General features: G+C 38.3%; 1 protein-coding gene across 2 annotated transcripts; it reads left to right on the top strand.

Moving 5' to 3' along the window:
* The first annotated feature begins 2,458 nt into the window (after positions 1-2,458).
* On the top strand, positions 2,459-13,182 carry jam3a (junctional adhesion molecule 3a). 2 transcript variants are annotated; one of them, XM_026294709.1, is made up of 9 exons: positions 2,459-2,600; positions 9,139-9,210; positions 9,317-9,430; positions 9,642-9,794; positions 10,281-10,483; positions 10,977-11,073; positions 11,262-11,391; positions 11,503-11,554; positions 11,676-13,182. In XM_026294709.1, the coding sequence occupies exons 1-9, from the start codon at positions 2,537-2,539 to the stop codon at positions 11,709-11,711; spliced, it is 921 nt and encodes a 306-aa protein (XP_026150494.1). In that variant the 5' UTR covers positions 2,459-2,536; the 3' UTR covers positions 11,712-13,182. The 2 variants fall into 2 exon arrangements, with proteins under 2 accessions (XP_026150494.1, XP_026150490.1); XM_026294705.1 differs by having other exon boundaries at positions 10,974-11,073.
* Positions 13,183-13,506: the final 324 nt, after the last annotated feature.

The raw sequence follows: 13,506 nt of genomic DNA, 5'->3' as shown, positions 1-13,506 counted from the left end.
CTGTGCTTTCTTCACTACCTTAAATATAGCTTGGTTGGTGTTAGACCTGTCTGCCAAGCTTGCAGGAACAGGACCCGTGGGTTTGAGACTGAATAGACAAGTGGTTATTAACATCCAACCACAACAGCAGTACGTTTATCATATTGTGAAAGATATACATTGACGGTGTGGACGATAAATGGAGGCACAAACAGTCACCACCTTGTATGACAGCTACACATCAGAAGGAATTGAAGGTGCCAATAAGCAACACCTGTATAATGTGACTCACTGTCGTTCAGTGTTAGTGTCACTGATTTGGCTCAGAAAAAGATGCAGCTTGACATCGTTGAGTATAAACATGCTGAAAAATCATCATTTCCTGTAAAAGTGGATGGTTTGAGTCAACAGCCCCCTCCTCGCCCCCCGTTGCATCTATGTGTAATTTTTTCACATTTCTTTGTGCTTGTATTGTGTGTTCAAGTCATTTGGCATCTCCTTGTGGTGTTTTGTGTGTTGTAATGGTGGTTTTATTTCTCTTTGTAGTTGTTTTGTACCTCTGTGGTCATTTTGTGGCTCGCTGTGTTCATTTTGAGTCTCTTTGTGGTTATTTTGCATCCCTTTGTAGTCATTTGACTCACTTTCCAACAGGAGATATTAATAGTATCTTCAAACAACATGTACTCTGTTATGATGCATACATATTCAATATCCTTGAAAAAAGCTCCATTAATCTATTCTCTAAAAACTATTGGTATTCCTATTTTTGTCTTTTTTTATATTTGAGTGGTTAGAGCAGGGGGTCCTAATAAGAGGGTGCCACTTCGAGTAATTCGGAACAGTCTGAGGGTTTAACTTGCTGTAACATAGTATGCTTTCTCTGACTAAAAATGGTCCATTTTTAAGGGTATAAATGCTCTTAATAAAAGTGTTTCTGTGGAGTAAAATGAGTACCTATAATATTACCATACTAATCAATCCCTTTGTTTAATATAATGCTTGATGTGTGGTTTTGTACTGCCCCCTGCTGTTTACTTTTAGGATTCCCAGCAGCTTCATCATATAGTAGCTTTTACATCTATCTAAGCAATGAAAATATATACAACTTAAAAATGACATAAAAAGGGGTCCCTGTGGTGCCAGCAGTAAAGGCCTCCATGCAGAGTACATTGCTCTTTATGTGCAAAGCTCAATATATATATTTTAATGTTCTGTATATATTTCCCTCTAATTTTTAAATTTGCATCATCAGGGGTTTTATGATGCCTTGGTAAATTTGTTTGGAGTAGACTGTAGGTGTAGGATAAATATTGGTGCGACGCAAAAAGTGATGGTGATTGTAGAGATCATAAAGCACATTGGCCCAATGATGTACAGGCATTTCCTGTCTGTTGGCGTCCATCTTCCGCCCCGATGCCCTTGTCACGATTATTAGTGTCCCTTAAACCCTCAGTATAGTCTTAAAGGCAAACAACCTTTTGCCACAGCCAGCCAGATAGATAGATCGATAGATAGTTAGAACACATTCTCACAGTTTCAGTCACATTAGACCTACATGCCTACCAAACTCCAACAAATACTTAACCAAACATGCTATTTGACCCTGAGACATTTCATGTGGATTTTTCATGTTCCCCTTACATCTTTTTATACAGGGCACTTTGAGCCAATCCCAGCTAACAGTAGGCAAGAAGCAGGGTACAGCCTGGACATATCCCTAGTCTATCAACACATAGAGACAAAAACACACTCACGTACACCTATGGGTAATTTAGAATACAAATTAGCCTAACCCCAACATGCATGTCTTTGGACAGTGGAAGAAATCTGGAGTACCCAGAGAAAAGCCACTCCAGATGGGCAGAACATGCAAGAACCATATGAAAAGGTCTCAGGATCCAGCAGTATTCGAACCAGAACCTCCTTGCTTAATAGGTGACAGTGCTGACTGGAGCACAGCTTGACAGAGGATTTTTCTTTTAAGAAGTCAAAACCTAAAAAAGGTTGGTAAGAACTGGTTGCAATTATGTGGTTTTTTTTAAAATATAAGCTTATTAAACATGAATAATATGTGAAAGTACCAGATAAGTAAAGCAATAAAATAAATCTAGTGGAGGATATTTGTAATGATCTTCTTCTTCCTTGTGGTCTTGTTGTCCTTTATCACATTCAAGGACCTAATGACACAGGCTGTTGTGTGTATGCACAGACTGTAAACCCCCCTGGGACAAATTTGTGATATTGAAATGAAAACTGACTTGATGACAGTATGACCCTTTAAACTCCTACAGAAAAATGCAGACACTAGAGGGTGCCAGACCACACTTTCCTAAATCAACATACGTCCACTGTGTGTGTGCGTGTGTGTGTGTGTGTGTGTGAGAGAGTGTGTGTGTGTCGTATTTGGCGCCACCTATCGCCTGTCAGACATCGTTGAGGGCGCAGCCGTCCATCCCTTGTAGCTATGGAAACTCGTCGATGGCAACATCCAGCAGTCAGCCTGCCCCCATCCTCAGACCTCTCAGAGGTGCTGAGTGTGTGCAACTGTGACAGATAAATGAGAGGCTGCAAGATGGCGATAGCGCGACTCATAGCGTGTTTGGTTCTTTACACCAGCCTAGGTAAGTTATTTTCCGCAGCGCTATTCTCTAAACGCTTCTGCAAGTCAGTTCATCACAGCTGGACCGGAGCGGTGAGTGCTAACGGAAGAGCAGACGGGAGTGTGATATGAACACGTTGAGACTTGTTAAAAAAACAGAGAGAGAGAGAGAGAGAGAGAGAAAGCATTTTTCTTTATGTGTTGCGTTGTTTTGATGTCAGGGTTTTTTTCCGTGGACGTTAACGTTAAAGTTGCTGTTGTGCGAATCAGACCTGATTAATGGCGATTTTTAGTTGTAAGAGCATCCTTCACCTTTTAGCGTTGGAGCCCGTGTGAACGCCGCTTGCTCGCAAACCCCATTCACAGCACTGTTTATTACATTTAGCCTGCCCGAGCCTCGACGTTACTATGTGTTTGTTTGTAACTCTGAGGAAATTTCCAGAATGAAAACAAAGCAACCACAAAACATGGTGGGAGACATGTCCTACCAGTCCTCCAGTCACAACTCACAGGCCTGCGAGAGCATGACAGATTAGATGCTTCTGCTGTGTGTGTGTTTGTCTATGCAGCACTACAGCCACATATGTTTTAAAACACCCTGCTGAAATCCTTTAAATTTAAATAGATTTATTAATGGCTATTAAATCTTTTTTTTTTTTTTTTAATTCCCCTTTAGATTAGGTTACAAGCATCAATAACATCAAGGTTTGGGTTGCCAAGCAGGGACAGATTAACCTCCAAAGGTTTTATTACAGTTTCTTTATTTTCCCTGGGCCCCCCAAAACCAATTTGTTAATTAGCCGATTACTAGATTAGAAAGTTAGCTGTCAATTTTGACCATTAATTAACCATTTAGATTTTTAAAAAATTCCCATCTCCTACATTTACTCCTTTTGTAATGCCAAACTTCCATTGTCTGCTAATCGAATTATTTTTCTGCTAATCATAAACATGAGAGGTGCTCATCACAACTTTCTTGTTAGACCTAAAGTTTCAATACCTGAGGATATTTTCAGGTTTACAGTGATGTATGCCAAAGATGTATAAAGCTGGTAATTTGAGAGGCTGCAGTCAGAATATTTGGCATTGTTGCACTGGTTTTGCTTGAAAAAATGACTAGTTAGAAAAATGATCTAGTTAGCTAGATAACTAGTTAATCATGAATTAATCATCCAGCTGTCTTGGGCAATCGGTAAGTTACCCACTTTGCCAGGTTGGTCATCCAGTTATGTTTTCCAGGATGTGTAAAATTTTCCTTCAGCATGACACTTATATTGTGTAGCGAGACCCCTCCAATAAGCTGACAAGCCTGTGGTTATAAATGTTAGAAAGTCAATACAAAGGGTAAGGGTAAGGGTTTCAGTTTATAATACTATGATATACAGTAACAGAGAAAAACACCAAAGCTGTTTCGTTTCAGCTCTGCGTTGAGTTATTCTGAACAGTTCAAATGACATTTGGCTGTCCGGCTTGAATCCAATCCAAATGGTGGATTTGAGACAGTGACCTTTTGTGATCACATGATGATTGATGAGTTGTGTTGTGTTATTAGTGAGGTATTCAGGTCGAGGGCATCAGCTGAAAATGTACTGTCAGCCGTGGTGAGATGACATGCTCATCATCCCTGCTCCTAAAACAGCTGGAGCTTTGGGTGGATAAGTGTTAGCTGAGGCCGGGAGATATGTTGCGTCCACCCCTGGTTTGCTGTGCGGTCACCCTGCTGCTGCTGAGGGGGGCAACTGGGGGAGGAGTTGGTCACGTCCAAATGGCAGATTGCATCAGTAAGCATTGGACCTCTGACCCAGGTTTTCTGCAAGTGTGAATCAAATGGCTAAGCGGCTGACAGCCAAAGCTTACATTTATTAGCCTGTTTGCTCTTTTGTGGTTCTGAAACAGATCTGATCTTATCGCTGATGCAATTGCTGGATGCAGCTCATGTGTAAAACCCAGTGAAATATTAAAAATGCACCCTTTTAGACTAATGTTAATAGTTAATTTAACCCCAAAGTTTTAGACTGCCTCTAGGTTTGAATAATGAATATGAATCATAATTTGCGTTCCTTAATTCACCCTTCATATAATTAGGACACATAAAGTGGAATGATTTGATTTATATTAAGACAAAATTAATGTTTTTTTTTTTTTTTTTTTGCCTTATTCCAGTTTTGACTTTGGAGTAAAATGGTGCTAATCCCTTAACATGCAGTTTCATTAAATGTTCCTTTTAAGTAGCTTTGAAGTTCAGAAGCTCATGTAAAGCCATATAGCCAGAAACTACTTTTATCAACCTCTGTTCTTAATTAAAATGATGATGTTTGCAACTACCAAACGTTATTAATTAGTCTGCAGATTATTTTTGTGATTTATTAACTGTATTTAAAAATATGTGTTATAATTTCCCACTGAGAAAGGAAAGATACTCGGTTTACTCGTTGCATGTGACAAGCTAGAACCAGTGAATTCATATTTTTGTTTTAAGAAAGACTCAAATTATTAATGTAGTATCTCTCAAATCACTGACTAATTGTTGCAGCTCTAGTTTACGCTGAGTGAACTGTAGACTCTTGATGGCATACATATGAAAATGTTGTTGCTACTTTGTGGAAATTTCATATGCCTGTTATGTGCAGTCTTAGTATGTTTTATTAATGATTTGTGCAGTCTGGTGCATCAGCGGGACAGTGGGACCGCAGAGGTTAAACCCAGTGGAGGTACAGTCCATTATCTCCCAGTGTTTATTCAATCTGGGATCCTGCAGTGTAGGGTGGTCCTGTGTCAATACATGCCCTTAAAAAAACTCAAGGGCAAGATTACAGTTTGTGTCCATTTCTTACATTTCCCTTGAGTTTTTATGATAACATGATCATCTCAGTCTAATCTGCTGGAGTAATTAGTTGTTATTACATAGTCATTTCAGTATGCTGTGAATCCCAGTGGTCCTTGGTCTGCACTCTTCTCCATGTTCCTTGCAGCTAACTCTGCCTTCAGCATATTTGCTGCCACTGCACTGGAATGTCTGGGAAAAAAGCTTTTTATAGATTCATTGGATCAACAACCTTTGTTGCAGAGATGGGGATGGGAGGTTGTTTTCATATTTAGCACATAAGAGGATTGTAGAATGTGGCTATTTAAGCGCACGTTTCTCTCCGAACAGACCATAGACCTACTTTGTCTCTGCATTACAATAACAGAGGGATTAAAAATGAGCCTGTGTTTGCTCTCCAGCAAGATTATTTTCATAATTCAAAAAATATTGTCTTCTCTTCAGCCTCTCATCAGCCAACACATTGTGTTGTCAGGGGACCAAACATTGTTGAATGAATGCTTTGAGTATAAGCCTGTATTAATAATTAGTTAGACATTGTTTTGTTAATTGACTGTTCTTTCCCATGACCTACATTTAATTTTGTTTGGGTATAGAGGTGAGGAAAACCTTTAAAAAGACTCATGTCTGCATTGTGCCTACTGGAACTAATAAAGACACAGTGTGGGTTGGACAAAATGCAGAACAGGCCTCTAAGGACCCTTTATCAGTGTTTTACAAAAACAAATGGACTCCAACAAGGCTTAGTTTCATGAATCATTTGTGTTATAATCCAAACAAATGATGAGAAATGATGAGAGCTGATCTGTATATTTATTGTTTATTTTGTGATGTGATTTGTATCATAGACTTTATTTAATGGCTAGTATTTGGAAGAGATGTAATTTTGATTTTATTCCTGAGAAAAAAATCCTTTCGACTTTGTCCTCCACCCATAGAAGAAATGGTTCAAAGAGTAGTGGTTTTGAGCCAGAGGACATAGTACATGCATATGCCGAGGGAGCGTTTTTTTGGATGAACTCGCCTTGTGTCTCTCAGGATGTCCAGTCACAGCTGGGATAAAAATAGCTGTTGATGTACAGGGTGGGAAAGTCAGCAACAGAGACGGAAGCTGAGACCTGGGAGTCAAATCTCATCAGTGTCCCCAGCTGTGCTTATATGACCGGATGCTTTGGCGGTACCCATGTTTTCATCATTTTCAGTGCTCAGCATCAGCTATATGCTATGCTATATGCTATGCTATATGCTGGCTCCCCTTGGCTCCCAGTCATACTGTACATCTCAGGCTCACTCATGCACTAACAAGGCTGCCTTAAATAAATACCTCTGATTTTAGCCAGAATGCCTGGGGCATAGAGAAGGGGATGTTTTTGCTTTATTCGGAGCCTGCTCACATGATTATTATTGTCTTCTTTATGCCTTCATTGAACAGAATGACTAGAATGCCTTCATTAATCAGCATGGGTGCTATTGGTAGAATGTGTACCCAGCAATTATTCCATTTGGAAGTGCCACAGAAACAATAGGTTGAGTATAGGGTGCCAGTGGCAGGTTGAAGCATGCTTATTTATTCCTAGCATCTTAAATTAGACACATTGTGGAAATAATATGTACATTTGAAATTGTAAGTTTCACATTTTCGTAATTTGTTTTTGTAGACACCCCCAACCCCCTCCACACTCTCTCATTTTCCACTTAAGTTGGCATTGTCCTGGCCCCATTTTGACTAAACTTGAGAGTTATGCCTTTTGCCATTAAAATCTGGCATTTACAAAATAACACTGATTGCTTTAAGGAGTTCACTCAAGCAAGGAACTTCAAATAAGTATATCTCATGTGTTGTTTGTGCCACAGGGAAACCAAGATGGTTGATTAACCATGCTTCAGATTCAAGCAGATTCCCCACTTCTCTAAATGATTTCTGTGCTTCCCATTTGTTTTGTTTTTTTTAGGGATTTTATTAAATGGTTTACTCAGTAAACCAGAGTGTAAATTAGTATCAAATTTTAAGTAGTTTGGCAAAAAACGTTTTATATCTAAGTGGATAAATTGCATATCCTGTCACCAAACACATATTTTTTTTCATCAAATAACACACAGAATGAAATAGTGAAATGATTTGTTAGTGAAAAGAACACCCTGCTCTAAAGGATGACACATCATTTGCCAAATCCAGCTATTCCTCAGAGGCATATCGTCACCCACACTAGTGCAATCTGCTGACCTATTGATGCAGATGCTCATAATCTTAACGTCACATTTGTGTTTGAAAGAAATCAAGCATGGTTATCCACGGTGCCTTTTGTAGCTCCTGCACCACAATATCTTTACTTTTCAGCATAAAGGTCATAAAACACTCGTGTATAATGTGCAACATAAACAATTAGCAAATGTCTTGTTTATAACTGACTGAAGGCTATGAGTCATTTACAGTACTTTGTATAGGTCTGGCTGTGCTGCAGTATTGGAATCCTACTTTTTGCTTTCAGTCTTGGTCTCCAGTAACTGCAATTAATTGACTTTGCACCAAAAAACTCTGTTTTTGCTTTGTATGCGTGGTTATTGTTATGCTGTTGGGATATCACATAACAGACTGGTTGAAATACTGGCTAAGACTTATGGTACATCTAGATTTAGATTCTTATGGATTAACATACAGAAATTTATATTGCGCCTTATCAATCTAAGATTCAGCTGCTTTTTGTCTTTTTACTGTTATTAAGAAATACATTTTTTGGGCCTTCTGTGTGGTTTTCTCTGGGTACTCTGGCTTCCTTCCACAGTCCACACACATTCAGGTCAGGGTAAGGTTTATTGGTGACTAAATCTGTCGAGGATGGACCCTGCCTCTCACTCAACATCAGCTGGGATTGGCTCCAGCCCACCATGACCCTGGATGTTCCAGGATAAGTGGTAGATGATGGATGGATGGGGTTGTTTGACACACTCTGGGAATAGTTAGATGTGATGTTTAAATAGGAAGCTATATATTATGTATATTTTAGCTTAGCATAAAGACTGGATTCAGGGATTTGACAGGGCCATTGTGCCTTAAATTCTGTTATTGTATTTATAAGCTTATTGTTATTATCCTGCTGCATTGTCCAAAAGCTGGAGGGACTGTGTGGTATGTTTAAAAAGCTTCCTGCACTGGCTCTCCAGTATGCATGTTAACACTCTCTAACAAAAAGCAGACAAGTTGAAAGTCAGCACTTCAAGCCCAGTCAGAGCTTTCTTTCATATGCAGCATGTTGGAGCAAAGCCAAAACAATAAAAAATGTCTCACCACCACACCACTGTATTAATATTTTTATTGCAGCAATGTAACGTTCAGAAGCTGCTCCCTATTAGGATGATTAATATTCAGCCAAGTTATTATACAATTAACCTCTGTAAATGAAGCCAATCAAAAACTGAAGTCATATTTCCTCTTAGGAGTCAGATTATGTCAAAAACCCTACATTGTACAGTACAAAAGGTCATAAAAATCTACAACTTACACATTGGCCACAGTTGTTAGTCTTTTTAAACAGAAATTAGAAGTAATTAACAAGATATATATACTCTAAATCAAATTTTAAGGTTCTCCCACTCTCTTGGTTTCTATATTTATCACCCTAATCCCCTGTTTATTAGGCAGCATGCCCAGCTGATACTGTCTGCTAATGAAAAAGCTTGTTTGTGCCATCAGGGTTACTCAGCGTTAAGTGTCTTTCTTACTTTTTTCCCTCCACAGGCCACATTCCATCATCACTCGGGGTAATCCTCAGAACCACAGACAAGCTTGTGTGGGCAAATGAGTTTGAGCGTAAGTTGCTGGAGAAACACTCTAACCTATTTAGCCAAAGTGGCTTTTCTTTTCCTGATGTAGGTTCCCATTCTTTTTGCTCTCATGCATTCTGTTTCTTTTACAGCCATCGAACTGACCTGTCTAATAGAGTCCATCTCAACAAACAACCCAAGGATTGAATGGAAAAAGATTAAAAACGGTGTCCCCAGTTATGTGTATTTTCAAAACAAGATAGCAGGTAAATTGCTTGAAAACTCTTGTCTTTTTGAAAAGCCTGGCAATCAGTAGACCACAGCATTTCAAAGCAAAGTCTCAAGTCTTAGCTGAATGAATAGTACCTTGAAAGAACTTGGCAGTGAATTCTGTTTTTAAACTGTAGTCATGCTGTGTATTTGAATGAGCATTTGTAAAGTGTGAGGGTTTTTTTTTTTTTTTGTCTGTCTCAAAAGGGGACTTGGAGCACAGAGCACAGCTCAGAGAGCCAGCCAACATTCTGATCTTCAACACCACCCGGTCAGACACCGCGGAGTACCGCTGCGAGGTGGCCGCCATCGATGATCAAAGGGACTTTGATGAGATACTTATTAGTCTTGCAGTAAGAGGTATGGGGAGCGGGTACTTTTCTGTGATACCACATCACAAATGGCTCCATGACTGCTCATAGCTCATGCTGATTTACATTCTTGCGGGTTAACAAGGACAGAAAATTATACTGCATTGCAAAAATCTAACCTTTAATTGCTTTTTTGTTTCTGCATTACTGTCGAAAAATGTTTTATGGTTTGGCGGTTGTGAGGCAAATTTTAAAGTAATAGTTTGACATTTTGGAAGATTACTACCAATCTTGTTATAGACGGGTAATATTAATCTTCTTATCTAACTGCAAAAGAAAACAAATAAATATATTTCCTAAAATGTTGGACTATTTCTTTCTATAATTATTGTCGTCTGTATTCATTTATAATTTAACATTGAGTGATTAATCAAATACATGAAAACAAGGGACAGTAGATCAATCAGTAGTTGCCTGACATTGTAAATGTGCTGCCACCTGCAGGAAGCTGATGTGAGTCTGTGTCTGTGTGCAGTGAAACCTGTTGTACCACGGTGCAGTGTCCCAGAGTCGGTCACGGTGGGAACATCAACCGAGCTGCGATGTCTGGAGAACGAGGGGTTTCCTGCTCCTCAGTACCGCTGGTTCCACAACAATGAGGAGCTTCCTCAGGACCCCAAAAACAGTCCCAAGTTCTTCAACTCTTCATACAGCATCAACCCTGATACTGGAGGCCTGGTAAGAAAAATGGGTATAATCTTGTCTGTCATTGGCTCATTTATTACCTGTTCATTATAGTTTTCATTGTCTTAGCTCAAACTCTTTTCTTCCTGCGACCTGTCCTAGTCAAACAGAGAGGAAGTAGCTGACTGTTCTGTTTGTGGATGGAGTTCTATCATATCAAGGATACTCAATGGCAGCTCCACATGACTGATGATAGGAGTAATCCTTGTGTGTAAGGATAGCAAATGAGGAAGATAAACTAAAAACTGGCATACAAAAGGAGGATGATGTGTTTATTCCTATGAGATGATAACTGGGTAAAATCTTACAAGTTTAACCATGTTACTAAACACATTTCAAGTCCACATCATAAAATGCTACAGGATAACTAAAGACAGTCAGTGTCAGAGAAGAGTGATTTATCCACAGGGAGGTGTCCTTCAGCATTTTTGTTGACAGTGCAGCTGTCATTGCTCTGAACCATTTCTAAAAAATGTCTCCTCAGAAGTTTCGAAGGGTGAGGAAGGAGGATGCAGGGGAGTACTACTGCCAAGCAAAAAATGATGCAGGACACGCACAGTGTCCCTCACAAATGATGGAAGTCTGTGAGTAACATGCATTCTTGTGCAGAGTTTTCAAAACCTGTTTGCAAAATTGTGAAGCAATTTCTTACAACAATTAAAATTATGTTTGTGGACACTCAAGTTTTATTTGTGTAAGGCAAAATCATAGGCATTAATACCTCTCAGGCCACTTAACTCTGTTAAGATATCTTCTCTGTGTCTTCCTGCAGATGATGTCGACATCCTTGGGATTCTTCTCAAGATCTTTGGTTCAGTCCTCATATTTGTCTGTTTGGCTGCTTGTATTTGTCATTACCTTAGACGTGGGTGCTTCCATAAAAAAGGTCACAGTGAAAATAAGTAAGCATAATCTAGAGCACTTATAAAGAAAACAGACAATACAATCTGTTTATAAATCTACACTACACCGTGGTATTTGAATTTTATTGCATACTTCTTAATTTATTTCAGCTACAACTGGCCAGCACGGAATGATGGTGTTGACTATGGTGATGCAGATGAGGTAAACAAAAATGCCGTGACGTGACGTACACGGCATTTATTGCATGTCTTATTTACTATGGACAAAAAAGCTGAAGTAGTGAGTTCTGTATGTACAAATATTTTATTTTCTGTCTTCACAGGGCCATTTTCGCCACAAGTCTTCATTCATCATTTGATAGCTGAAAGCGCAGATATGATGGAACCAAGGCAAAAAAGTGAGTCAGATGGTGAACTTAGGATGTAACATGGCACATTATTCTCTGATGCACATCAAAATCAGATCAACCAACTTGCCAAAGTTATTTTGTGGCACTGTTTCATGGTTTTTATAATGTAACAGCATTTTAGTCTCTGCTGTTAGTATTAATTTCCATTTGAAGCATTGAATTTTATCAGTTCATGTAGTTTTTTATATTTTTACTTATTTTTCAACATATTTCTGTTATAAAATAAATATTCATGTATTGCCCAGACACTTGTCCTCAGCAAAGCAATCTTCTTCTTTGATATGAATGATGATAACTATCATGGTGTAAAATCAAAGGGGTATTTTACATCCTCCTACTGACTTTTTACTTGACTTAATTAATGAAATATTACCAAGAACTATTTCCTATTTGAAATTATTTTTATTTACAATGTCATGGCACAGCAATGGGTTCTCCTGTAGCCCCAGGTTATGCACATCTTTTTACTGGTAAAATTAAGGTTGATGATATTTACAATCCATTCTCTAAGCACATACCTCCCCTGTGTTTGGGTAAAGCATTGCTGCTAGTTTGCATGCTGAGGAAGGGCGATTGCCCAAAGTGTCCCTGTAATCCATGAATAAATATTTTTTATAGGAGTGTTGTCCTACTTTTCATTATTAACCTTTCTCTTCAAGGATCAAGCACCCACTTACACAAACTGGGCTGAGCGAGTCCACTGATCATTATGTTAGGAAATAAAACCATTTCAAAGCTGTGGCATTTCTGACACATGCATACAAAACATAAATTAAGACATACTGTATTTAGCACTGGTGTTCCTTCACAGTTTTTTGGACAAATCCTCTTTTGTAATGCTGAAACTTTTTACCTAATACACTGAAGTTGTTTTACGAAACTTCTTTACATTATTCACAGGATAAACATGTTTTTCGTTTATTTCATGTGGAGAGGAGTAGAACCCTGCTTTTGTATATAGCATTAAATAGACTGTAAAAGGCTGATGAGCTCACATTCATATGGCACAATTTATCAGCCTTTATTATAGTTACAGATGATAACAAGTATGTACGAGAACTGAATAACCCCTGAACAATGTATGCCATTATGCTGCAAAGTCAATATGTACAATACAGGTGGTGAAGTATGATTTTTAGAGTGCTGTTTCTGTGTATAAGTGACCTTCTGTGCTTAACTAATTATTTGGTGAGTATTGGACATATTGTCCAGTTTTGACTCAGTATTTAATGTACATAAATCTACACATTTTATGATCTTTTACTTTTCATACATTACACTCCATACCTTACTATAAATACGGCAATAAAAAAAAAAAGTACAGTATTTACAGTTCAGTGTGTATCTGCAGTGTTGACCTGTCAGTGTTATCACACAGTAGTGTCAATGATTTGTGTAACAACTCAGGAACTGTTGTAAATGTCCACCGTTCATTTGATATTAATGTTATATGTCAGTGTTATTTTGTTACTATTAAATACATATGAACTGTAAATGTTTGGGGTGGCTAAAATGTTTCATGTGTTTTTATTGTGAGGGTGATACATTTTGGTCAAAAACTCTTATGAGAAACTCCATATAGTAAAAGTACTCATTATGCAGAATTAATTCAGAATATTGCGTATTATTTTGGCACATTTATGTGATGTACATTAGTTCATATACTACTGGTCAGCTTTTGATTTACCCCCCTGCAAAAAGTCGTATTTTGATCTATAATAATAAATCATTGTTTTGTCGATTA

This window comes from Mastacembelus armatus, chromosome 13 (assembly GCF_900324485.2).
Source record: "Mastacembelus armatus chromosome 13, fMasArm1.2, whole genome shotgun sequence".
Classification (NCBI taxonomy): domain Eukaryota; kingdom Metazoa; phylum Chordata; class Actinopteri; order Synbranchiformes; family Mastacembelidae; genus Mastacembelus; species Mastacembelus armatus.
This window is presented reverse-complemented; position numbering and strand designations above follow the sequence as displayed.

Excerpts from the sequence above, each read along its gene's own strand:
- jam3a (XM_026294705.1), top strand. The coding sequence starts at position 2,537 with ATGAGAGGCTGCAAGATGGCGATAGCGCGACTCATAGCGTGTTTGGTT. Across the intron at positions 9,431-9,641 it reads TTTTCAAAACAAGATAGCAG|GGGACTTGGAGCACAGAGCA; the intron begins GTAAATTGCTTG and ends CTGTCTCAAAAG. Across the intron at positions 9,795-10,280 it reads TATTAGTCTTGCAGTAAGAG|TGAAACCTGTTGTACCACGG; the intron begins GTATGGGGAGCG and ends GTCTGTGTGCAG.